The sequence below is a fragment of the Vidua chalybeata genome, chromosome 5, assembly GCF_026979565.1.
Source record: "Vidua chalybeata isolate OUT-0048 chromosome 5, bVidCha1 merged haplotype, whole genome shotgun sequence".
NCBI lineage: Eukaryota > Metazoa > Chordata > Aves > Passeriformes > Viduidae > Vidua > Vidua chalybeata.
This window is the reverse complement of record NC_071534.1, coordinates 69,217,842-69,241,707: the sequence shown is the minus strand read 5'-3', so window position 1 is coordinate 69,241,707 and position 23,866 is coordinate 69,217,842. Positions and strand designations below refer to the sequence as shown.

The window sequence follows — 23,866 nt, the reverse complement described above, 5'->3', positions numbered from 1 at the left end:
AATTGGCTTTGGATCAGTGCTGTTCCTCTGCACCTGGAACCCTGAGACTTCAGCTCCTGATGTGCTGAACTGCACTCTTCCATTCCCAAGAGGGAGATGGATCAGATCTCAAAATTATCACCCTGACAAAGTGCTTTGTGATTCATTTATGGGCATTGCTTTCTAAAAATATCGAATATTTAGTATAATTTATCAGAAATCTTAAGTCCATTTTTACTGAAAATACAAGTGCAGGTCCCAAAATGAGGATTTTCATTAAACTTCAGCAGAAGTGAAACAGTATTAAATGCCAATGTGATACTAAAAGACTTCTTCCCCCACAATTGTAACAGCAATAAAGGCAAATTTCAAGACTGATCTATCTAAAGAGGGCAAAAGTGTGGGAAGGGTTGTGGATAGATTCTATATGGTCTTGGAATGATACCTGCAACATAGAATTTCCCATGTTTGTCCATGATTACTCTGCTTGACTACAGATGATGTACCCCATACATTCCCTGGAGATGAACTTCTCTACTGTAGGCTCCCCAAAATACACTGGTTCTTGCTACTCTTTTCTCTTGTACTCCTGGATTTTAACTCTCATTTCCCTTTCTGAAACTGCACACAACATAAAAGGCCCTTGCAAATTTACATTAGCACCTATTCAAAAGTTCTGGATAACCTGAACAGCCAAAAGGCTCTTTTTTTAATCCCTATCAGTACAACTCTACAAAATCCAACTAAACAAAGGAAAATACAGGTTTCCATTTGCCTGTTTGATTTATTTACCCATCTGAAAAAGGCAGACCAGCTGATTAGTTGAGATCTTTAAGGTTGCAACAAGGGTTTTGACATGGGGAGGTTACTTGGGCTTTTAAAAGTTACTTCAAAGTCCCCTACACCTGGGGAATCATTTCTTCCATGCCTCAAGCACATGGAAGGAAGGAATCGCAATCCAGCAACGTTGCACCCAGCGCTCAGCTCTTCCCAATCCCCAAGAGCTCGCTCTCCACAAACCCTCTGTGGTTATAGCAGGATAAGGAAGGCTCCTGGAGCAAGTGTTGGGATTGCTGCTCTCTGACCTGACCACAAACACGAGGGCAGCCAATGGCAGGGTCACAACCACAGCTGTGCCCCACTACTGGCCATGTGTCTGCTGGGGAGCCAAGGGGGAAGAGCATTTTGGTCCAGCCTTTATGATTCCCAGAGCTGATGCAATCACGTCTTACCTGGATAAGAGATCTGTCATATTCTCCTCATTCATTCCACCAAAGACTTTAAACTTCTTTAAATTGCAGACATGCGTTTTCTCATATTTGCCAAATGTGATGCTCTGGACTATGGCAGGTCTTTCAAGCTTCAGAATCAAATACTGTGGAAGAGAAAACAGTGAGTTTCAATATTAAAGCCAAGGCTGCAAAACACGCTAAAGGAGAAGCATTACAGCCTCCAAATACTCAGTTTACAAAATCAGAGAATGAAAGTGAAGATGAAACCTTCCCATTGTGGCATTTTTTCATTTGGTTCTGGAATGAAGGAAAGGTTTTTAAACAATACTATTTTAAACTCAGTTTACCTAGGAAAAGTATTTGGTTGAACTACTTATGCCTAGCAATTCTATTTAGAGCTTACATATATTCCTTTAAATTGGACGCAAGACTTCCTGAAATCTGGCAAATAGGATCAAACTACAGAGAGTGAAGATTCAAACACCCACTACAGCCTGAAATGAAACCTAAACTGAATACACAATTAGATAAATACAGTATGTTCCACATGCTAAGAGAACATCAAATTACTTTTCCTCTCTGGGCTGATGCTGTTTAACCACTGAACACAAAGTTTAGTGTGTGGCAAACACAGGAACCAACCGCTTATTAACCATCCCAAATAAAACTGAGCCACTTAATTACAGAAAAGGAGCTTTACATGGAAAATGATGAAAATGTTCTCCCTTGTGAACACTCCCTCTCACACTGGGTAGACACAATCTGTGTATGAGTAGTCAAATTATTTATACTCAGGCCACAGCTACCAGCTTCACCAGCACTAATGGAGGAAGAGGTCTGTTCCCATGGAAAAGCAGGAGCAGGGAAGCACTTGCACCATTCATCAGGGACCACCAAGTGCCTTCCCCTACCAAACAGCTCTTGAGGGGAGTCTGGAGACACCTGGTTCTTTTACCTTGCAGAATACATCAAGTTTTATATCTGAAAACAATGTGTTTCACTCTCGTCTCTGATTTCTCAGAAATAAGCAGTGCACCACAGAGGCAAAGCACAGAACGACAATTAGTCATCATGCTGGATTTTTTTACAAAGCCCTGTCATCAGGACTCCAGCACAAGCAGATCAGCACGCTGTAGGACACCTCCCACCACACGCTCTGCTGGTGGCTCTGTCCTCCTAACAGCAGCACTGCCAAGCCAGACATGATGACCAAGTTTTGGTGTTTCATCAACATCAAGTAGAGTTATTTGCATGTGTGTGGTTGCTTTCTGTAGAGACTGAGTAGTATCTCCTATGCTGAACATCTTAGGAGAGTATCTACTATCCTAGGTAACTACATCAGCAGGGCAATCTTAACCTAGAAAGGTAACTTTTGGGAGAGCAACAGAAAAAACTTGCTCATCCATTTAGTTCTCAGGGTTTTTTTGGGGGGTTTTTTTTGGGTGTTTTTTTTGGGGTTTTTTTTGGGGTTTTGTTTGTTTGTTTGTTTGTTTTGTTTTTTTGTCTCAGCCCTATAAAGCAAATAATTCTCAATCTAGGAGCAGTAGTGATATTGTTCTGGAGAGCACTAGGATAAAGGTTTGACCTCAATGGCTGGTTCCTACTAGTCTTACAAAAAGCTTAGATTCAGAGAAATACTTGTACATAGAGCAGTTACAGATGAGGATGCAGACTGGATAGGTACTAATTGCAGACTTACTGTCAAAGATGCTTCCAGTATCTCAAATTTTTTCAAAATTAAGAAAATAAACCAGTAGCAGCACTGTGAGGGTACAACAGAAGAACACTTTAGTGCTTTTCCAAATACTTTTAATGACAAATTTCTACTTTTGTGAAGAACACCATCCACCTAAATGTCAGAACCCATCGTTAACGCAGCAGCAAGCCATGCTGTTGTCTCAAAGTACTTCCCAAACTTCAGGAAAAAAAAAAAACACTAAAATTGTAGAGAGAAAACTGATTTTCTAAAGCAGAAGAAAGGAAAGGATGAGCAAAAGGACGGTCCTTTAATGAGCAAGGCAGCACTTGATACATGGCACAGCCCGCTGCCAAAATTCCCATAAAGAACAGACAGTACACAAAGTCTAAGAACTCCTCCTACACCATCATATCTTCGCTGCAGATTTCTCCCAAAGCTGGAAAAGTGAAGCCAGCACTACCAGCAATTGCAATTCTTAATCCTGCTGGAATCCCAGACCTAATGCCTGGGCCATGAACACATACTTTCTCAAGTACCACACAAGATTTGCAAAAACTTGGCACAAATGTCATCCTGCATTATTCAATTCTTACCCTAAATTAAGGGAGAGAAAACCAGGACTGCAGTTAAATCGTTTATGCCTGGAAGGGAGCAAGGCACAGCAATTACTCCACATGGCCAGCAGTGATTTCTTAACCCTACAGATAGAGAAGGAACTCTGCTACCCTCCTTCCCACTTCCACACATCCCACCACCTGCTGAGTCATGCAGACCTTACAGAAAATAGAAGCACAAAAGCTAAACTCAACCTTTTTTTGTGAATTATCTATTGATTGACATGGAAACAAAGGACAGATCTGCTATAAAACCCTGTACCTAAATATGTGTTTTTCTGGTCTCTTATGCACATACACACATATCAAACAGAAAGACTTCCAAACTAGAAGATACATTTAGATTAGCTATTAGGAATAAATTCTTTACTGGGAGGGTGGTGAGACCCTGTGGATTCCCCATCCCTGAAAGTGTTCAAGGCCAGGTTAGATGAATGATATGATCTTGGAGCAACATGGTCTAGTGGAAGGTGTCCCTGCCCATGGCAGGGGTCTTGATATGAGATGTTTAAGGACTTTCCTAACACAAACTATTCTGTAATTCAATGATATAGGTACAAATACAGAGAGGTACTTTTTGGGTTTCTATACAAACACACACCACTGCCACTGTGTGAGTACCAGCTATGAACTTCACTGATGCTGAAAAAACAGACTGCCTCAAGAGCTAACAGCTGGCTGCATGGATATTTTTGGACTGCTACCAGGATTTTAGCTGTGACAGACTATTCTCTGTAGCTCTATAAGATGTAACAGAAGTGTCTGTAGGATCAAGTGATTTATTCAACCTGGAGAGAGAACAGGTCTATGAGATTTCAGGCAAATACATCAAGATATTTGACACTTTTCCATTTTATTGCTGTGAGTAACATCAGTACATTTAATGTCCACGTATTCATGCAGTATTCCAAAAATCCAAATTATAACTGAAGTGTTTGTCCATTAGAACATGGCACATAGATACTAACTGGCATGACTGAGCAAAAACCTCGGCCCAGTTAGGCCTCAAATCACAACACTAACAAAAAAGATGCTGAAAAACGCCAGAAGACAACTTCTGGTTTCTGATTCAACACATTTGTAAGTAAATATGCACAAAGAGCAGAGTAAGTCACATATGGCACTTCAACACCCCAACAGCTGCTTACAGTGTACCCCCAAAATAAGCAAGTCCAGCCTTGTCACCCTGAGAGCTGCAGCAAATTCCAAACTTTTTTGAAGCTCTGGTTTGTGCTACCATTTGATGACAACCATATGCAGGCTGCTGCATCACACAACAGAGTGTAAATTTTATTAATGTACTTTAAATTAATTCCTGATACAATCTACACAGCAGGATGGAAATCAGAGGAAAACTGGTCTTCAGATGCAAAACTGAAACCAATTGTTTGGACAATGCCACTAACTTTATGCATATGATCTTCAACTGTTCAAAATTAACAATTCCACAAGACTGGAATCGGCTGCCCAAGGAGCAGGTGGCAGAGTCACCATCCCCAGAGGTGTCCAAGAAACAAGTGGATGTGGCATTTAACTGGACCCTGGCACTGAGAAGGTGGTGATTGGTAAAAGGCTGGACTCTGATCTCAGAGGTCTATTCCAACCTAATTGATTCTGTGACCAAATATGCTGAACTAGATTCCAAACTGCACTACACAAGCTGCCTGTACAATTAGAGTCACACCATCTTTTACCAATTTCTTTCTCTTTAACTAGTCCTGCTCAAGCATATTTTTTGATTAGGGAACAGTGAAACTTGCACTGCATGTAAAAATAAAACCCACAAAATAACAAAATGACAAAGGCTGCCCTTGTCCTCAACACAAACATCTTGATTGCTCTTGTAATTAAGTTGGTGGCTAAATAAAAATCTATGCTCTTGTTCTACATGTTATTAATCAAGCCACTCAGAGGAATTAAATGTTCTGCACAGTCTTCCACATCAGACCATCACTGGAATCATCAGGATGAGTCTTTCTGACAGGGCCATGGTCTTCAGCATCACCAGCCTCATTGCTTCACACTTCCAATATAAGCCGAGAACAGCATTAAAAATAGAATCATCAGCCCTCTCCTGCCTGAATAGGTTACTACATAACAAGTTTGTTATTAAATATATAATTTCTGGGTCATCTATTTCAAGACTCAAGAAAGATATCTAGTTTAATAAACAGAAAAACAGCTGTCAGATGTATTTCCTTTCACTGGCACTCATTCATAACCAACTGGTGGCTTTTATGGCCATGGGAATTATTTAACTCTACCATATCCATGAAGCCAGGACAACCCTTTACTAAATATAGTCACATGGCAGCATTTCAAGTACCTACACTTCCACTTTCATTTTCATTCTCCTTTTAAAAAGGTTTGGTACGGACTTTAGCACATTTACTGCAATTTTCACTGAGCTTCTGAACACATCTTAATGTTTTTGCCTATGTCCTTCTGATTCGTGCTCTGAAAGAAAAGGTGCCTAGAAAGGTTTTGTTTCAGTCACTGAGGGAAGGGATAAACCAATGTTTAGGGACTCACTCATATTTTTACCCCTTAAGCCAGCACAGCATCATCACCTCAACAGGGAATTGCTAAACCCTGGCATTAAGGTGAGGCACTGAGGAGACAAACACGAGCGATCAGGGCTGCAGAGCTTATTAAAATATCTCACATTGAGCATGCTGGACATCAGTCCTTGTGCTGTGCCTAAGCCCTGGTTTCAGCTAATAAAGCTGGGAACAAGGAGAGCTTTATTTCCCTGAGTTTTAGTTCGCTTCCTGTCCGGGCCATTATGGCCACCCACACACTCGAGAAAGTGCGTCACCGCACGAGTGACCAGTTTTTAACGGAAGAGCTGCCAACACAACACCTATAAAATGCTTTCCAGCTTCATTTCCTATAAGATCCATGATGTTTATTCCAGAGATTAAAAGTCATGTGCATAAATCAACATTTTTTGGAATATGAACTATTCAACTTGATTTTTCCCCAAATTCTCTCCTCACCACACTTATAATTCAGTCATCCACTGTTTCAACTGAAGTTTTACAAGCTAAGATTCTGTGTAACAACTTCAGCCACTGGGGGAAAAAAAAAAATCCAAGAAAGCAGAACACCTATATAAATGTTTTTCCTGCATTTAATTTGGCAGTCTTTCAATGGACAAGGTGCAATAACTATTTCAATCAAAATGCAACCAAATCTGGAGTTCTTTCATCTGTCACATGTGAGACAACACAAATGGGAACTGCTTCTATATACACAGAAATAACAAAATTTGCACTCTTTGCACACAGGACTCTTCAGATTTTAATTCCCCACTTCCTCTTTCCAGCTGATTTTTCAACAGAGAAATTAAACCATAAAAAGTGCTTTACATGAATAATTAAACGCTCAGATTAGAAACATGAGAATTAGCTGCAGCATATAGTACTTTATATAGCATAAAGGCACTGCAAATACATCCTCTCTCTTACTCAGTGCTCAGGATTCAGCTTGCTGAACACATGAGCAACTACACAGTACTTTATATTCTCATTATTGGATACAAAGATTCAAGCAAGAGGATAGAGCAACATGGTCTTTTCCAGTCAGGCAGCTACGTTTTCTGTTTGTTTTGTCTTTAAGTAAGAGAATAAAACTGAAATACTGTCTTGCCAATCTCAGTTGCCACATGAGGACATTTTTTTTGCAAGCCAGGCCTTAATTCTGGATACCTGACATATGTCTTGATATGTGACACACAGGTAGATAATGCCAGTGATAATTCAACTCTCTCCTACCAAGAAGTTTGGGTTAAATGCCTTGTTTAGCATGCAGAGCAGTGCCCAACTCTCCAGGGTTGGAGTCAAGTCATTCTGCAATAGTATCTCCATTCAGGTCACGACTCATACACATGAACTTTTTGGAAGATATCTCTTTAACAAGCTCATGTGGTTTGTACAGAAGTCTGCCACTCTAATTAATCCCTGCTTAATCTACATGTCTGAGTATAATCTGCATCACTCTTTGTCAGCCTTAAGTATAAATTGGGAATATTCTAAAGCATCCACTTACAGGAGGTGTGTTTCCATTCCAGAATCAGATTTTTAAAAGGACTGAATGTTCATGATGGCTCAGAAAATTAAAGAGTGAATTTAAGCAACAACTAAGAGCACATCTCAGATGAAAAATCCAGTCCAAAGACATACCAAGAGCCAACCCTGCCTTGGGAACAAAAGCATCCCAAGAAAAACATGTGCTTCTTGCATAAAAGTAAAGGATGGCACAGGCTGGGATACAATCCATGCTCAATACTCATTACTCTGCAATCCATAGTTCCTAGATAGACTAAACTGCTTCAGGCTATGGATTAAAATTCTACATTGTTTATCAAAATATAAATAAGTAAAATAATCTAATACAAAGAGCAGTAGATGCACAGAGGCATCAAGAGGATCAATATCAGTCTTCACAATTAGGTTTAAAGAATACAAAGGATACCTTTCCTTCTCCTCTAAAAAACCCAAAAACCTAATTTTACAGACACAGTGACATAGAAGGATTGATCAGAAAATCCAGGTGAAAGCTCTTCAGTGGCAGCAGATGACCTGCTGCTCTAGGGAGCCACCACTGTAGACTCTGGATCTTTAACACAACTCCAAGACAAAGCAGCAAGATTTACCTGGAGAAAGATCCTGTGAGATTTCACTCATGAGGAATACTTGGATTAAATAAGTAGATAAGCAGAACTTTGCATGAGAGAGACACTGTGCAAGTCACTCTGCTGTGTATCAGTGCTTTAAACACAGAATTGAAAACAAGCACCCTAAGAGACATAGAAGCTGATCAAACATGTCAGAGTAATAAGGTACAGATCTAAAACAGAGGAAAGGATGACATTCATTGGAGAAAAAAAAAAGTGGAAAAGAATATTCTTTGTAATCTAACAACCTTAATAATAGCGAGAAAGCAAATTAGATGCTAAAATCAATACAAATCTTATTTTAATAAGGTGATTAACCAGCAGAAGAGGTGACATTAGTGCCTCTAACCAGAGGCCACATTTCTGAATGTGCTATAAGGAGAAACAAATACCAGCTCCTTAGATCTGGGATTCAAGGCCAAGAACCTACAACAGCCTCCAGTAGTGCTGACAAAGGGGAACCTGCACACCTCATTAGCAGCTTAATCTCACCAGAAGGTTTGATTATTTCCAGCAGGACCACGACTGCCAAGGAGGAAACCTGAAACTTCCCCCGCAATGAAGCACTTCTAGAAGGATCACAAATTGCTAGAAATGTAAATATCTCATGTATCAACAACCTGCATTTTACTCAGAGAAGGAAGCCTATAAATATGTCGATGTTAATAGCAGCAGCCCACATTTAAAATAAAAACCCAGAATACATTGCATAGAACAGCAGAGATTCAGGAGCTTACCTGGGGAGGATAATTGCTTTCTGAAGACCATCTTGAGGACTGATCATTTGGTCTATCCACCAAGATATTCCTAAGAAACGAGAAGCCAGAAGTAATTTAAGTAACAGCTGCATATTTTACATATCCAATAAATGTGTTTTGCATTCAGATCAGTAGCATTCTCATGCAGCTACCTAAATCATTAGGTACAGACTCAGGTTCTCTCCCTTTTTTATTAAAGATTTTCTAAATTGCTATTTTACAGGACCCATCAAATTATGCCTTTGAGCTTTGTGGTTGTGAAACAGAGCTCCAAGTTGCGAAATAAAAAAAAAATTAAAATTGTGAAATAAATGTAAAACAGATGAATTTACATAGGATTAAGTCTTTAATGAAGCAGAAAAAAAATGGGCTTATACACCTCAGTAGGGTAAGAACTTTTCAATAAGGTTAAAATGATGAGCAGCTGGAGGATTAGTAAGCCAAAAACTTTCCTTTATTCCAGGCAATACTGGAAGGGAGAGAGAGGGCTGCTAACCCACTTAATCTTTCCTGGAGCATAGAAAGATGACCACCGGAGCCATGCCAAATTTTAACAAGTATTTTTCATGAGCTATAAGCTCAGAACAACATACAAAATAGTAGTTCAACTCTTCAACCAGCAAAACTGAGTTGCTTTCTTCACTTTGAAATAGCACAATACTTAGGTATTTAATAAATTCAAAATAGTTATTTTTTGGCTAAAATGAAAACAGATTCATCATGACAGTTAGATGACACATCTGCCTTCTCTTCTATAACCATGCAGTAAAGCTCACATCCCAGATTAAACTAAAAAAAAAAAACCTAAAAATCCCTAAAATATATATAATTATTGGCAAGGTGACAATGCACCACCTGCTGGACAGGGCTTGTGAGCTCCACCACTTCCAACTAACGAACTCATCAGCTCTTAAAACTTATGTAAAAAGAAGGAAACAGTCATCAAAAGGCTTCTGCCATCTCCATCTGCTGTGTAGGAGGAAAAGAACACGAGCATCTGGATTACTACAAAGGGCTGGAGGAAAAAGCACTCCAATGAAAGCTCCAAAGGGAAAGAGGTGAAGTCAGAGGTTGAGCATTACCAGACAGAAATCAGCTGGCTCTTTCCACACTGGGCAGCCCAAAATCACTGCAGTAGCAACGGTATCCAAGCAGTCCCATGATGGGACAAGGGACACGGCCAGGAGTCACACCAGGGTGGACTCTTAAATCTGAACACTTTTGAAAGCTGGCCAAGTGGCTGTGTCTATCCATAGGCTTGGAGAACACCTCTGGATTTTCACACAGTGCAGGAATAAAACTGAAGTTCTCCCTCCCTTTAGCTGATTCCCATCACAGCACAGCATTTATTAACACAGCAATGCCAGCACCGACCCAGGTCTGTGGCTGCTTTATTCCCACTTGGGAAAACACAATGGAACAGCACTGCTCTCTGTTCCAATCCCATCAAACATAAAAAACGTGGCTCTACATAATTCAACATCCAGCTAACAACATCATCTGCACTGCAAAGAGGCTCAACTACAAGAGAAAACCTGGCCCTGGCTTTAACTACAACTGGGACAAACCAAACCAATCTAAGCAAAGGGAAGAATTTGGGAACTGAAACAAATTTCTAATAAAAGCTGTCAGTCTGAAAGCTAAGTCACCATTAGAAACCACAAGACACTTGCTTTTGAGAAGAATCACCTGCAGTCTCCTGTACCATGCCACAGGCAAGACATGGTATTTAATAAATTCTTAATACCTCCTACCATCTGGAGAGAAAAAAATGCTAAACTTAAAGATATGTAACTTATATTAAATACTTTAGGGATACAAAGGCAGATAAAACTAGATAATGCTGTATGGCTTTTCTCCTTTATGGAACTTTATCCTAATCCTGGAACACAAGAAGACAAGTTACCCTACGGAATAAATTTTATTTATTATTCCATTACATTTGTTTAAACATTAGACAATAAACTCTTCATGCACTGAACAACACTCGCAGGAATTGGCACTGCTGCATGGTCAGATAATGCCCAGCTGGAAAGAAGCATTTTGTACCTGGGACAGATCCCAAATATCATATTTTTAGAAGCAGATTTGTTTGCTTCTCCAGGTCAAAGATCAGTTTTGCCACAACCAAGAAAGATCTCAATCAGTACAGCTAGACAAGATAAAAACCCTTCCGCAGAGTGAGAGAAGAGGGACAGGCAGCTCACACAAAATAAAGGCTAAAAAGAAATATGAAATATAAAGATAGCAGTATCAATGGAGTTGGAAATGTTTAAAATACATGGGTTATTAATTTATTAAAATTAAACAAACATTGAAGACAGAAGTCTATGTGTACAAAGCAAATTTACCATAACAGTTTAGGAAAATTTATGGACTTGGAGGAATTCAAGCACTGCAGCAGACGTGAGGCAATAAGAAACAAACAAATGCATGTCCTAATAGCAGATGCCATTTTCCATGTAAAGCCCTTTTTCTGGACATCACAAAACTCCTACACAGTACCCGGAGGGAGGCTTTGCAGATATGACACGTAAATTAAAATTTGAGAAACTTTGGAAGTGAAAATTCCATTAACACAACGACTTTCCATGTAATTTTCACAAGACATTAAAAAAAGGTATTTGTAAGCCCTCGAGCTACCACAAGTACCAATGGTTTTACGCAAGCTTTTCCTGTGAAAAAGGCAACCCATTAAATGTGGTTTGAGATAACTTCTCATCATCAGCTGTGGATACAAGATCAAGTCTAGCACGAATCTACAACACTGCCAAAGGACCACCCCACCCACTCGCAAAGGATCCTCCCCCTCCCTACACCAGCAGCTATAATAAAGATTTGTATAAATAACTTCTTTCATCAGATCACTTCTGCAGCTCAGCTCATACCAGCACAAACTGAGACTAAAAGATGAGCAGCTGGATTGGGACATGGGGTTCCCACTGCAGTGAACTCCCCAATCCCCCCCTTCCCACTGGAAAGAAACTACTAAAAAAATGAGATGATGTAGCACCTCTGCTATGAGAAGCAAAGCAGGAGGGGGCATTTTATTAACACCACAAGCAATTCCAGAGGCAGCCCTGGTGTGCCTTATTTCCTAACCTGACTGCCTGCACAGCTCCCAGCAGCTAAGCCTCACTGTAAGCATTCCCACCACTAAAGAGTGGATGGTTCCATGCAGAAAGCTCTTGGCAAAGCACAGTGCAAGTTTCTTTTCACTACCCAGGCAGACACTGGTCTCACAACTGCTGGAAGGAGATAGTTTTTCCTTTTACCAACCCAGAAACCATCATATCCTTTGTGCCAACTGTTGGCTGATCTCTGCTGGAATGACATAGATGTCCTCATGCCTGGGAACTTCTCTGTGCAAAGAGTTCTATGGGTTCATGCATGACAGTCACTACAGGAGAGTTTTCCTCTGCTTCAGTGGGAAAGGAAGAAATAAAATGACTTTGCAGAATACATTGCAAATTAGGTTTAAGGCTGCTATAATTTGCATCTAACCTAAATATTTTCATGGAGCTGCTATTAGGGAAATCCATGACTTTAGGGACAAGTCTTTAAGAATAAACAAATCCCAAACACTCTCTTTGCTTGGCACATTCATATGGCTCTTCAGAGAGCAGCTGTGCAGGAAAGGGCACAGGCTCTGCTAAGAGGACTTGGAACTCAGACTCTCTTCTTCAAAACCACAGAGCTACCACACCATTACACTGCAAAAAGGCACTTGGAGTGCTAGAAAAACACAGACTGGCTAGAAACTGGCTAAATACTTGCTCCAGCATTGTCCACATGATGATTCTTTCTGTTTTTCCTACAACCATCCCAAAAGAGACTGGGAAGAATACAGCAACTGGAATACGCAGGCTAGAATTTCCACTAAGTCCACTGTAAGACGTGGTGGACCAAACTATTCCAAACATGCAGAACCCTCACAGCAGCCAGCAGAAAGCATCCACAGAGATAATCCTGCCCAGCCTAGACACTGGAATGTACACACAGCCTTAACCAAGAAAAACAGGGGAAAAAGCAGACTTACCACCTAAAAACCCAATGGATCTGGAAAGAACTGTAGATTTTTTTTTTTTTTTCTCCTGCAGCTCCCGTAATTCATTACAAGCCATGCTGGTTTTGAACCACCTGGCTGCAATGTTTGAAAACCTGCATGTACCTATAGCTGTCCCCTAAAGCAAGTCAAAAACCATTTTTTAGGTTCTGCTACAGTTTCTCTCCTTCTCGCTGGAAAAGTTCTCTGCTCAGAGTGGCAGAAGGATGTAAAGACATGGGAACGTCTTGATTGAAACACAGTAGAAATGGGAAGTTACTCTGCAGATCCATTCAGGAAAAAAAGTGGGAGGTTTTGGGGTTGCTATTTTACAATATAGGGTTTCTTAACCTCTTGCATAGCAAAACAAAGTTTGAGTAGAACATGTACAGGAGTGCAGTTTTAAATATTATAATGTAACAAGATTGGACAACTTTCTGCTCAATTTTGCGTCATGTCCTCAGCAGTCTCACACTGTCATCCGTATATTATAAACCTATTTCTAGAAAAAATGAAATAGCTTAGTAAATACAACATTAGAAAAATAAACTGAAGAATTCAGAAACCTTACAGAAATACATTCATCAGATCACAGCTGACTATACTGGACAATAAACCTGGCATTACTTAGCTCCGGCCTAGAAACAGCCCAGTAAAAATCAAGTTCTCATTTTTTTCAATGAGACAATGCTTTTGTTTTTTAAGCTGCCTATCATCACTGCCAGACCAACCTAAATGCTTCCTAAATGCGAAATGGCCCTGTCACAGACATTTCCAGTAAGGCAAGTTAGCAAGTATTTTTTTTTCCACTCCCCCATCTAGTTAAGTCTTTAAAACTAATAGAGTGTTTCTGTTTGACATTTTTTGATTCATCAGTTCTTCCTTGAGACATGACAGGAATTAAATAGTAACAATAGTGACTAAAACTGCAGCAGTGTAGTGCGGGAAGTTACAGAATCACTTGGGGTTGGGAAAGCCCTAAGATCACCAAGTCCAACCATTAAACCAGCACTGCCAAGGCCACCACTAAACCACATCCCCAGGTGCCACATCCATGTGTCTTTAAAATCCCTCCAGGAACAGTGACTCCACCACAGCTTTGGGCAGCTGAGCCAGGGCTGGACAACTCTTTTGGTAAGGAATCCCTTCCTGATATCCCATCTAACCCTCCCCTGGCACAACTTCAGGTCATTTCCAAGTTATCAGAGCCCAGTAAATAACTTCTATTCCAGTGACACTCAACATCCCTAAATCACGGATTAAACTTTTGACTGTATCACTGAGAGATTCAAATCCTTGGTGGCAAGAGCTCCCAGCTCCAGGCTGGGAATATCAGTATTAGCACAGAGGAAAAACAAACAGGAGAAAAAATAAAGTCAGGCTTATTTACTTAAGTTGGTACCCACAGAAACTTCGCGCATCACAGATGATTACCAGCCAAATTGTCCCAACATTTAGGGATTATAGTTTAGATGCAATTTCACTGCTAAGTGATGCTGAGACTCTTCTAAGCTTGAAAAATTACCAAGGTTCATTCTCTCCCTGCACTAACTTTGAGTTTACATTTAAGAATTGTTAGATCACTAAAAAGATCTTTTCTATGTAGTTTGATTAATGTCTACCTGGTTTTTAATAAGAAAATAACTTAAAATACCGGTGATATTAGTGAACTCAGTGATTATAAGATCATCTGATGCAATTTCTTTTACTCATTTCATACTCTGTGTTCACTGGTACATATTATTACCTGCACATATATTACATATGTCCACTTGTACATATCATTACCCTCAATACAGACACTTGAGTACACAAGGATATCTGAATTCCTACCTTTTAACCAAGCTTAGGTAAGATACCAGAAGACTCCCTGAGTAGAAATAAATCCCAGGCTTAATAAGAAGACCAAGAATAGCAGGAATTCTGCCCTTCAAGACTCAAGGATAAAGATGAAGAGATTACACTCTTCAGTTGACTGAATTTGTAGCCAATAGATAAAATACTGCAGTAAAATCCTCCAGAGTTTAAAACATCACCACCCACAACCACTGGATAACAACATTCAGTTTTCATTTTGAGAAAATCTCCTATCTAGCTTGAAAATCGTTTGGGTCATGTATGAACATAGGGATTTCTACTGCCAGCAATCAGCACAAAAACTTGGACTTTCCAAATCTTCCACAGTTCTGGTGGAGCAGCCCACTTCAGCACTGCTCACTTCTCATTTCCAAAATAATTTTCTTGGTTCGGGACAGATCCTTTTTAAGTAGATTAGAGGAAAGCAATGTCTAGCACACATCCATGTAAATTCCCTGTGCTGTATTTTGGAAGCATCACAACCTCAGTAGAGTATTTCTGTTTGACTAATGCACATATGGAAAAACTTAACAAAGGCCAGGAGTAGATTAAGGCCTTCCACGATTTCACAACAGTGCAAGGATGCTCTTATTTTCCACAATATCTGTAATAATTCCACTCAGGGGAAGCCACAAAACCAGATTGAGTGATTATATGTAAAGATATACATTGCTAATGTAAGCCATAAACACATCTTTAATACTCATCAGCACTGTAACCTCACACTCAGTAAAAGTTCACCCAAAAAACTGATGCCTGTAAAAGAATTTAAAGCAGACTATGTTCAACAAAATAGACTGAAGCACCCTCATGCCCAAACTGATGTCAGGTTTGGAGATTTTTCCACCAAAACTCTATGGAAAATGCCTCCTGGTTCCAAGTGGGAAAACTTTCACAGTTTTCCTTTCAAAATTAAGCTTCTCTCACTGGCAGTGTAACTCAGGGAATGCAGAAGACAAAATACTGATGTGGAAAGATAAGGAAGTATCAGCCTGTTAAGTGCTGGTTATGTGGAGAAATGCAGTACAGGTCAAACATTTAACCCTGGATTACGTTAGGGAATTATTCTTTATTTTGGATCAATATACATAATTCATGCTAAAGGATACAGCAGTTCCCAGGCCAAAATTACTTTCATATTTGGCAGCTTCCAAATCCTGTAGCAGAAATCAGGATTTTTAGAAGACAAAATTGAAAAGTAGCAATAGTACACTGTCACATGAGAGTGTAGTGGGCACTCATTCATCAATTCCTTATTCACGGGTCAATTTACCTAACCCAACTTTTTACCTCCAACTTAACACTCTGTGTTAAGAGCATCTCTTTACTAATAAAACTTTCAAGTGCAGGACAGGCTGGGAAATTGCTATTTAAATATAATTATCCTAACAGCCAAATGCTGTTTAAACTATGTACTGACAGAAAAGGATTCCAGAAAAATACAGGTCATATCCTAAACAGAGTTTCAATGTTTTTTCAGGCACCTTCCCAGAGCTTGAGCATGACATTATGAATCCAGCCAGTCTCAGGGGAAAGGCAGGGAAGACCAAGGAAAACACCACCAAATTCAGACTGACCAGAGCACAATTTTTCTCCATGATGAAGATCCTGTCCTCTTCCAGGAACACCAGAAGGTGCCAGCAAAGGAAGAGCAAGTGCTATCAGCCAGTCTGCTCCTGCAGTTTAAATTCAGACGTGCAGGCTGCTGTCCTCAACTTAAATAGATGGCTGTGCTCCTTGATTTAAATTGATTCAGGAAATAATTTCTCAAGGATTATGCACACTGAGTTGGAAGTAATGACTGAAATAGCAACTACCTAAAGCAACAAAATACGTCTTCAGTGTTCCTCCTCCCTTGTTCCAGTAACTGGTGTATTATGGAATTCAAACCCAGTGAACTTACAGCTCACTCTTCACACAAAATTCAACAGGCAAAAAAAGCAAAATGACATCTGGGTTTACAAGTTTGTGTTAACATGCAATTGAAGTCAAGCACTGGCTTGCTTTGGAACAAGTCACCATCTATGTAAGTGATGGAATCAGTGCTACCCACACCACTTAATCTCAGCAAAAAAATGAGGATCAGATCACAAAATTGGTGGTGGTGATACACTTGACCATTCTACCTGCAATCTGATAAAAACATAATGAATGTACAGAATTAAAAACCATATTCTTTGCCACGAAAAAAAAAAAAAATCAAGCAGACTATATGTGATGCCTGAGCAACAACATTTATCCCAAGGAAAACTCTGTTTAAATAACTAGTTGGTCCTTAAACCAGTAATTAGTAATTAAAGGCTGGAAAACTTTTATTAAACTCACAGGCTATACAGCCACATACACAGCAAATGATCCACAATCTGATGATGTTAACACCTCCCATGAAAATTTTACATTCTTAATGTTCTGTAAAATGCCATCCCAGAATAGGCTGAACATTAGAGCACTACAGGTTCTGCCAGGTTGGGCACACCAGGGAACCTGAGCAATTAGCATTTCACCTTCCTCCTTCTGTCAGTGAATAAACCTGTCTAATCTCTTAAATAATGTCTATATTTTAACTGGAGCCTAAAGAGGTTTCTCCTGATACTACAGCACTTGTGCTTTTACCTGGGGAGCAAGAGATATCATAACTCAAAATCTCTCATAACTTCATAATTTTGTGATTATTTTCACTCCCTCCACCTCTGACATGTTTCTTTCTCACTAATTACCTTTATCAGACACCAAAGAAACATTTTATAGTTATGTATTCAATCTGTAGGCAACTTGATTTTCTACAGAAATATTTTGCTCTGTAAGTACTGAATCTCAGCACTCACAGAAAAAATCCTAGGCTACAGAAGTGATGTAAACAAGAGGAAAATGCCTGTCAGAACATGAGGTTGTCTAGAAACATCCAGAAAGTTCACACAAACAAGCAGAGGGAAAAAATATTTTCCACTGGCCACTGGAAAGGACGAAAAGCAGAACTAAGAGCATACCTATACACAGGGCTCAGCTCAGAGGGAAGGAGTGGGGCAGCTCACTGGTTAGCCAGGGTTTGCATCCCCCTGCTCATTTTAATAAATGTTGGAAGTATTGATCAATAATGAAAGTCATCAGCAGTTACAGAGCCAGCCCCTGTGCCTGCTCACCTTCCCATATCTAAAGGCAAAATAATTACGACAAGGAAAGTGAATTGGCTATGTCAAAATACTGAAGTAAAGCTAGAAATGCTGACAACTTAAGCTGAAAGAAGTACATGAATGGTTATTATCAGTGCAAAAAACCTCCAAAGTCACAGTTCTACAACTCTTCCACCATTTGGGTCTGGTTTAGATGGCTTTAAACTGCTTAGACCTCAGCAGAAGGTATCCTCGCCTTGTAAAGGGAACAGAGTTTGGGCTCAGGGAACATAATATTAAAAATACCTTTTCATTAGTCATGACTGATCTCAGCTTGAACAGGAGATTCTTCAAGAGCTGGATGCATCTACAAGGAGATTTATGAACGTCTATGGTACAGCTCTGAGTCATCAGTTTCATGTGGTTGGAGAAGAAACTGAGAACCACATTTCACTGGCCACAAACATATGTTTTTTCCTGTTACAAAAATCTCAGCGAGCACAGGAGCTAGATTTCAGGTTATTTTTCACTTGGGGCTTTTTGTTTGTTTGTTTAGGTCTGTTGTTTTTAATCCTTATGGACTTTACCCCAAAAGGTTTGCTGCATGTGTTCTCTTCACCTTTTTGATAAGGTTTTGCAAGATTTGAAAACATTAGAGTACACTTCTTTCAGAGCAGACCACTACAGCAGTACATTTTAGTTTGGCCAGGAACTTGCTGTTACATCCTCATACCTTGAAAGCAAAAGTTAAATTTGCATTCTCACTTTAAAAGCCTATGAGTCACTCATATTTTACTATCAAAGTATCTTTCACTAAGTTTTCTTCCCCTAGTTTGATGGAAATACAGAAAACCAATGAAAAAATAAAATTATCTTGAGGGTATTTTAACAAATCAACTAGATCCTTCCTTGCTCCAGGACACTTCCTAGGAAAGGGACAACAGAGTTATTCAGCCTTCAGCATATGACACCACTCAAGGCATCAAACTGGAGAAGACTGGAATTCTCTGAAGTTGACCATTAAATAGATAAAAGTGAGTTGCAGTGAAAAAGTGACACCAGCTAAGAGGTTGTTAATGGTATTTAATTATCAGCTAAGAAACCAATCTTAATTTATATTCTTAATAACAACCTTAGCATAAGAAATAAACAAAATACTAATTAAAAATCCTGGAGTCAAATATAGGAAATATGCTGATCTTCCTCTACAGAGATTCCATACAGGAAAACTTGAAGGACTGAAAATTTGAGCAACAGAAACAGGATGAACGTTCCTCACCAAAGTATGTGAATAGAGGAACACAGCAAAAAGCTCTTGTTAATCTCTGAAGTGGAATTTCAGCCATATAAAACAGTGACAGAAGGACATGGTGTATTACCAAATACAAAATGCCATCAGTCATGAGGCTGATGCAGGCACTAGAACCCACAGCCCCAGGATGCAGTAATCTGGCAATAATAAAGGGTACATGGCTACCATCACACAGAGCACAGCACTTCACCTCTCATTCACCTAAGGAGGAAGTTTAAACTGGAGCAGGTACAAAAACAAGCCACTAAAAAAGTCAGGATATGAAGTGCTTCTCTCAGTGTAGAGCAATAGCTTCTGGTTCTATTTCCTACCAAAAAAAAAAAAAACAAACTGGAGCAAGGACTGCATTACCTTCTATATCTGTTTATTCCCTCCTTGTCCAGAAAGAAACAAAGTGACTGAGCTCATCACTTCGTGCAGGAGGGCAGAGAAGAGAGAGGAATAAAGTCCATCTCCCTGTCTCTGTGCATGTCTAAAGACACCAGCACTCGTTTGTGTCACTGGAGTGAAGCCACTGCCGGTGCTGGGGCAACCCCTAGGCCAGCCCCATGTGAGGCATCAGGGAGCAGCCTCCCCTGAGGCTCCATTCCTCCCGGGAGGAACCTTGGAGAGGCAAGGAATGGATCTGACAGAACAGTCTCAGGCAATTCCAAGTTGGATAAGCCAAAGCCTCTCAATGCACTGGTGCCTCTGCACAGGCAGAACATCTCTGGAAACACCAGATGTTTCAACACCAAGTTTCCTCTCGGACCAGTTCTCTTTCCAAAGGTACAACCTCCCCTACAACACAGACTGAGACAGCCACTACTACCAGACCAATTCTTTGATTTCTACACACAGTTTCTAAAATAAATAACCAAGTCAGTCTTCTTGCGGGTACAAACCAATAGACAACTCCAGTGATTTGAAAAACAGGAGAACTATTTCTTTTCATTAAGACAATCCTCACTTAATGTCTGGAAAGTCCTTGCAAACATGCAGGTAGCTGCAGCACTGGTAAAACTGCCAGAAACTGGATCCAGCACTAACTAATCCTCCAGTACCACCACCAAATGCAAGAGGAAAGACACTGGCATTCAGCAGAGGAAGCTTCTCTGTACTGAAAGAAAATGAGTGCTTTTCAATAGACTACTGATCCTCAACTAGAGCATGACCAGAAAGGCCTTTGAAAAACACTTTTTGTTTTGCTTTGTTTAGGCTTTTTTAATTAAAAGAGAGGTTATCAGATGATTTCAGTGTTCTGAAAAGTTTCAATGTCAGTTCAGCATCACATAAGCAGGTGAGATGTCACTAGACATCTAATTTCTTCCCTGGTCAGCAGTGATGAAAGTTTTACATTCCAGAACTTTGTTTTACATTTAAAATCATACAACTACTTAAGGCATGTGTTTAAAACATGCTTAACTCCTCTGCTGCTCCTCCCCAAGCACTTTGCCTGCAATATCACAACTCCCAACAATCAATAATATTTAATAAGTTGTATATTCACTCCTACACACATGAGGGCAGAGCCCCTTTTCTCCTTAAAGGTTTAAGTGGTTTCTTTCTAGCTATGCCAGCAAATTTATTTAAACTACAGCATAACCAGAATTCCCAATGTCATGGAGTCATGCAAGCTGGAAAACATCCTCTAAGATCAAGTTCTTCCAGACAAGCATCATTTTGTTCTACATATTAAATACTAAGAGAACCTTTAGCTCTATGCACATGTTCATCTCACAGGGTGTTATGGTCTTGTCCCAGCAATTTTCAAGATTTCCATCTTCAGTCCATCCCCAAAAAGTCACGCTCCCATATATTTCTTATTAATCTTCCTCATTTTGAGAGGCTGGTCTTAAATCAAGGAGAGGTCAAAGCCTTTCCTTTCCAATTCAGACTGTATTCCAGCTCTCTCCCAGGCCATGGGAATAAAGTTAGCAAGCAAAAACCAAAACTTCCATAGCAAGACAACACATTAGGACCAGAATCCCTCAGACCAAGGTCAGCACACCAGAGAACAAGCCTGTTGTTGGGATTACAGTGCTTAAAAGCAGATAAAACGGTTTTCACTGATGACAAGCACTTTTAAACAACATCTTAAAAGCAGCCAAATGCAAGGTCACACATTTGTAAAATACCATCCCAGCTACAGGAATGGGAATTTGTATCAGGGAAGGCATTAAGGACTTTGGGCAGCACTGCAGATGCCACGTGTAATTTAATTCCTGAAACGAGTCGGTAGCAAAAGGGACTAATGGGAGCCTTGGAAAGGAATATCAAGGACAAAGACAATACTCTGTGTTTCTATCGCATCACTGAGATCAATAATGGACTGTCACCCCTCTCCTCAGGGACCAACGCTTTAACAAGATTTTAAAAGCCAGAAATGCCAGTAGAAACAACTACAAGACCATCAAAGACCTGAAAGAGGCACCCTAAGGGCAAGTTGTTTTCACAGGAAAGGTAAAGGGATGGCTTAATTACCACCAAAGATTACCAATTAGAAAAGAAACCAGTTATTTTTCCCATCCATCACAGAAAATATACAAAAAACAGAAAAACAAAACAATTCAGAGTTCACTTAAAAATTTGGTTTTAGAGGTTTGCTTCATTTTGGAAAATGGAGATAATTGAGGATATTAATAATTAACAACTAAGGCAACTCTGTCACTTGTTGACAGCAGGTGAGTTCAGGACACATCAATCAAAGGTCAGCAAATGCAGCACAATCGATGATCGGATGAGTCTCGACAGCCCATGATGAGCTCGTTGTGCTGTGACCCCAGCAGCCCTCCTCAACTCCAGCACCAAGGATGGCTTATCCAAAAGGTGCACCAAAAACATCACATGTAAACCACGCTGTGGCCACTCCAAACTTGACTGTCAGCAGGCTGCAGCTGGATGCCATGTGGCCAACAGAGGATGGGATCACTTGGTACAGCAGCACAAACCGATGGCTGTAACAGCTCTGCCAACCCCCAAATTCCTAGAGGCAAGCGCTTAGGGCAGCAAGTGACCCCTTTTCCCTAAAGCCACACAAAGCAGGGGAGACAGCCCAGCATTCCAGAGGTCGGGGCAGGACAGGACGCCCAGCTGCCAAAAAACACAGAGCCCACAAGCACCTGACAGAGGCAGAGCAGGAGGGGCACTGACCCTTCTCCTTGTTTCACCCAGTAACTGACCAGCCTCTCCCACACCGGCACCTGTTCTCACCCCAAATCTGGGGTCAGCTTCTCCTCTTTAGCTGCAACTTTCCTTTGCCCATATCTCGTGCTAAAGGTACCCCCAAACCTGACCCTCCAGGCCCTCCCCATTTAACTCACCACCCCAAACCTGCAAGCCCAGACCCTCTGCCCCACGCAACTCCTCCCACATCTCTTCATGAGCCACTTTCTCAAACACAGCCCCAAGTGATGGTAACCTGTCCCTGAACCTCCAGCCCTGCTGAGCACCTCCTGCCCCACTAACACCCCCAAGTCCCGCAGTACAGATCTCCGTCAAACGCAGCCCCCCAACCCTGCTGTAGAGAACCCTCTTACACACAGCCGCCCCAAACTGTCCTGTACAGACCCTCCTCACACACGTCCCCCCCAAAATCTGCTGCACAGAGCCCTCTCACACACAAAACGCCGCTCACACACAGCTCCGGTCCCACTCCCCCCCGCCGCGGCCTCCCCGCGCGGGCCTCAGCGCGGGGTCCGCGCAGGCCGCACACAGGCCCAGCCGCCCGGCCACCCCCAGACCCGAGCCCGGAGCGCGTTCCAGGCGCGGTGCCGAGCCCGGCACTCACTCGGGCAGGTAGGTGGAGGAGAAGCTGCTCCAGCGGTGCAGGCTGTAGCCCAACACGCGACTCTCAGCGCCCGCCGGACCCGCCGCCGCCGCCATCTTGTTGTCAGCAGCGGCCCCGGCAGCGACCGCGGGGGGCGGGGCCGCGCTCTTAAAGGGGCCGCGCTCTTAAAGGGGCCGCGCCGGGACGGTCTGAGGGGGCTCGGGCGGCGGCTGTGGGATTGCTCTGTGGCTGCTCTGTGGGGTTGAGGTGCCGTGAGGCGTTCGGGGGTGTCCCGTGGGGCTCAGAGGGGCTGTGGGTCTGCGGGGATGCCTTGAGGGACTCAGGGGATGCCCCATAGAGCTGAGGTGGCCTGAGGGGCTCAGAGGGGCTGTGGGTCTGAGGGGTTCCTTGAGGGACTCAGAGGATGCCCCATGGAGCTGAGGTGGCCTTGGGGGGCTCAGAGGGGCTGTGGGTCTGCGGGGATGCCTTGAGGGACTCAGAGGATGCCCCATGGAGCTGAGGTGGCCTTGGGGGGCTCAGAGGGGCTGTGGGTATGAGGGGATGCCTTGAGGGACTCAAGGGATGCCTCAAGGGTTTGAGGTGAGCTGAGAAGCTTGGGACATGCACTGTGGGGATGAGGGGCTCAGGGGGTGACCTGTGGGGCTCGAGAAGGATACCCTGAGGGGCTCAAGGGGGCTGAGGAGTGTTAATTATCAAAGGAGATGCTCCTTCCCTGGCCCCACAAGGGCAGGTGATTGGGAAAGGGATCAAGAGAAACCCAGTGAGGTTTGATCCTACACCAGCTCCTATATTTATAGAATTGTGAAGGTTGGA

General features: G+C 41.6%; 1 protein-coding gene across 3 annotated transcripts in view; it reads right to left on the bottom strand.

Annotated features, from left to right (window-relative positions):
* The window catches only part of MKLN1 (muskelin 1), a 93,382-nt gene extending 70,205 nt beyond the window's left edge, over positions 1 to 23,177 (bottom strand). For 2 of the 3 annotated variants that reach the window (XM_053943359.1, XM_053943361.1), the window contains exons 1-3: positions 23,054 to 23,177; positions 8,940 to 9,009; positions 1,212 to 1,354 (exon numbers count right to left, since the gene is read on the bottom strand). In XM_053943359.1, the coding sequence (XP_053799334.1) occupies positions 1,212 to 1,354; positions 8,940 to 9,009; positions 23,054 to 23,148 (308 nt within the window). In that variant the 5' untranslated portion in view covers positions 23,149 to 23,177. Of the gene's footprint in view, positions 1 to 1,211; positions 1,355 to 8,939; positions 9,010 to 18,278; positions 18,302 to 23,053 lie in introns of those variants that run through there. The other variant, XM_053943360.1, reaches the window with a different exon arrangement.
* Between the last annotated feature and the right edge of the window lie 689 nt (positions 23,178 to 23,866).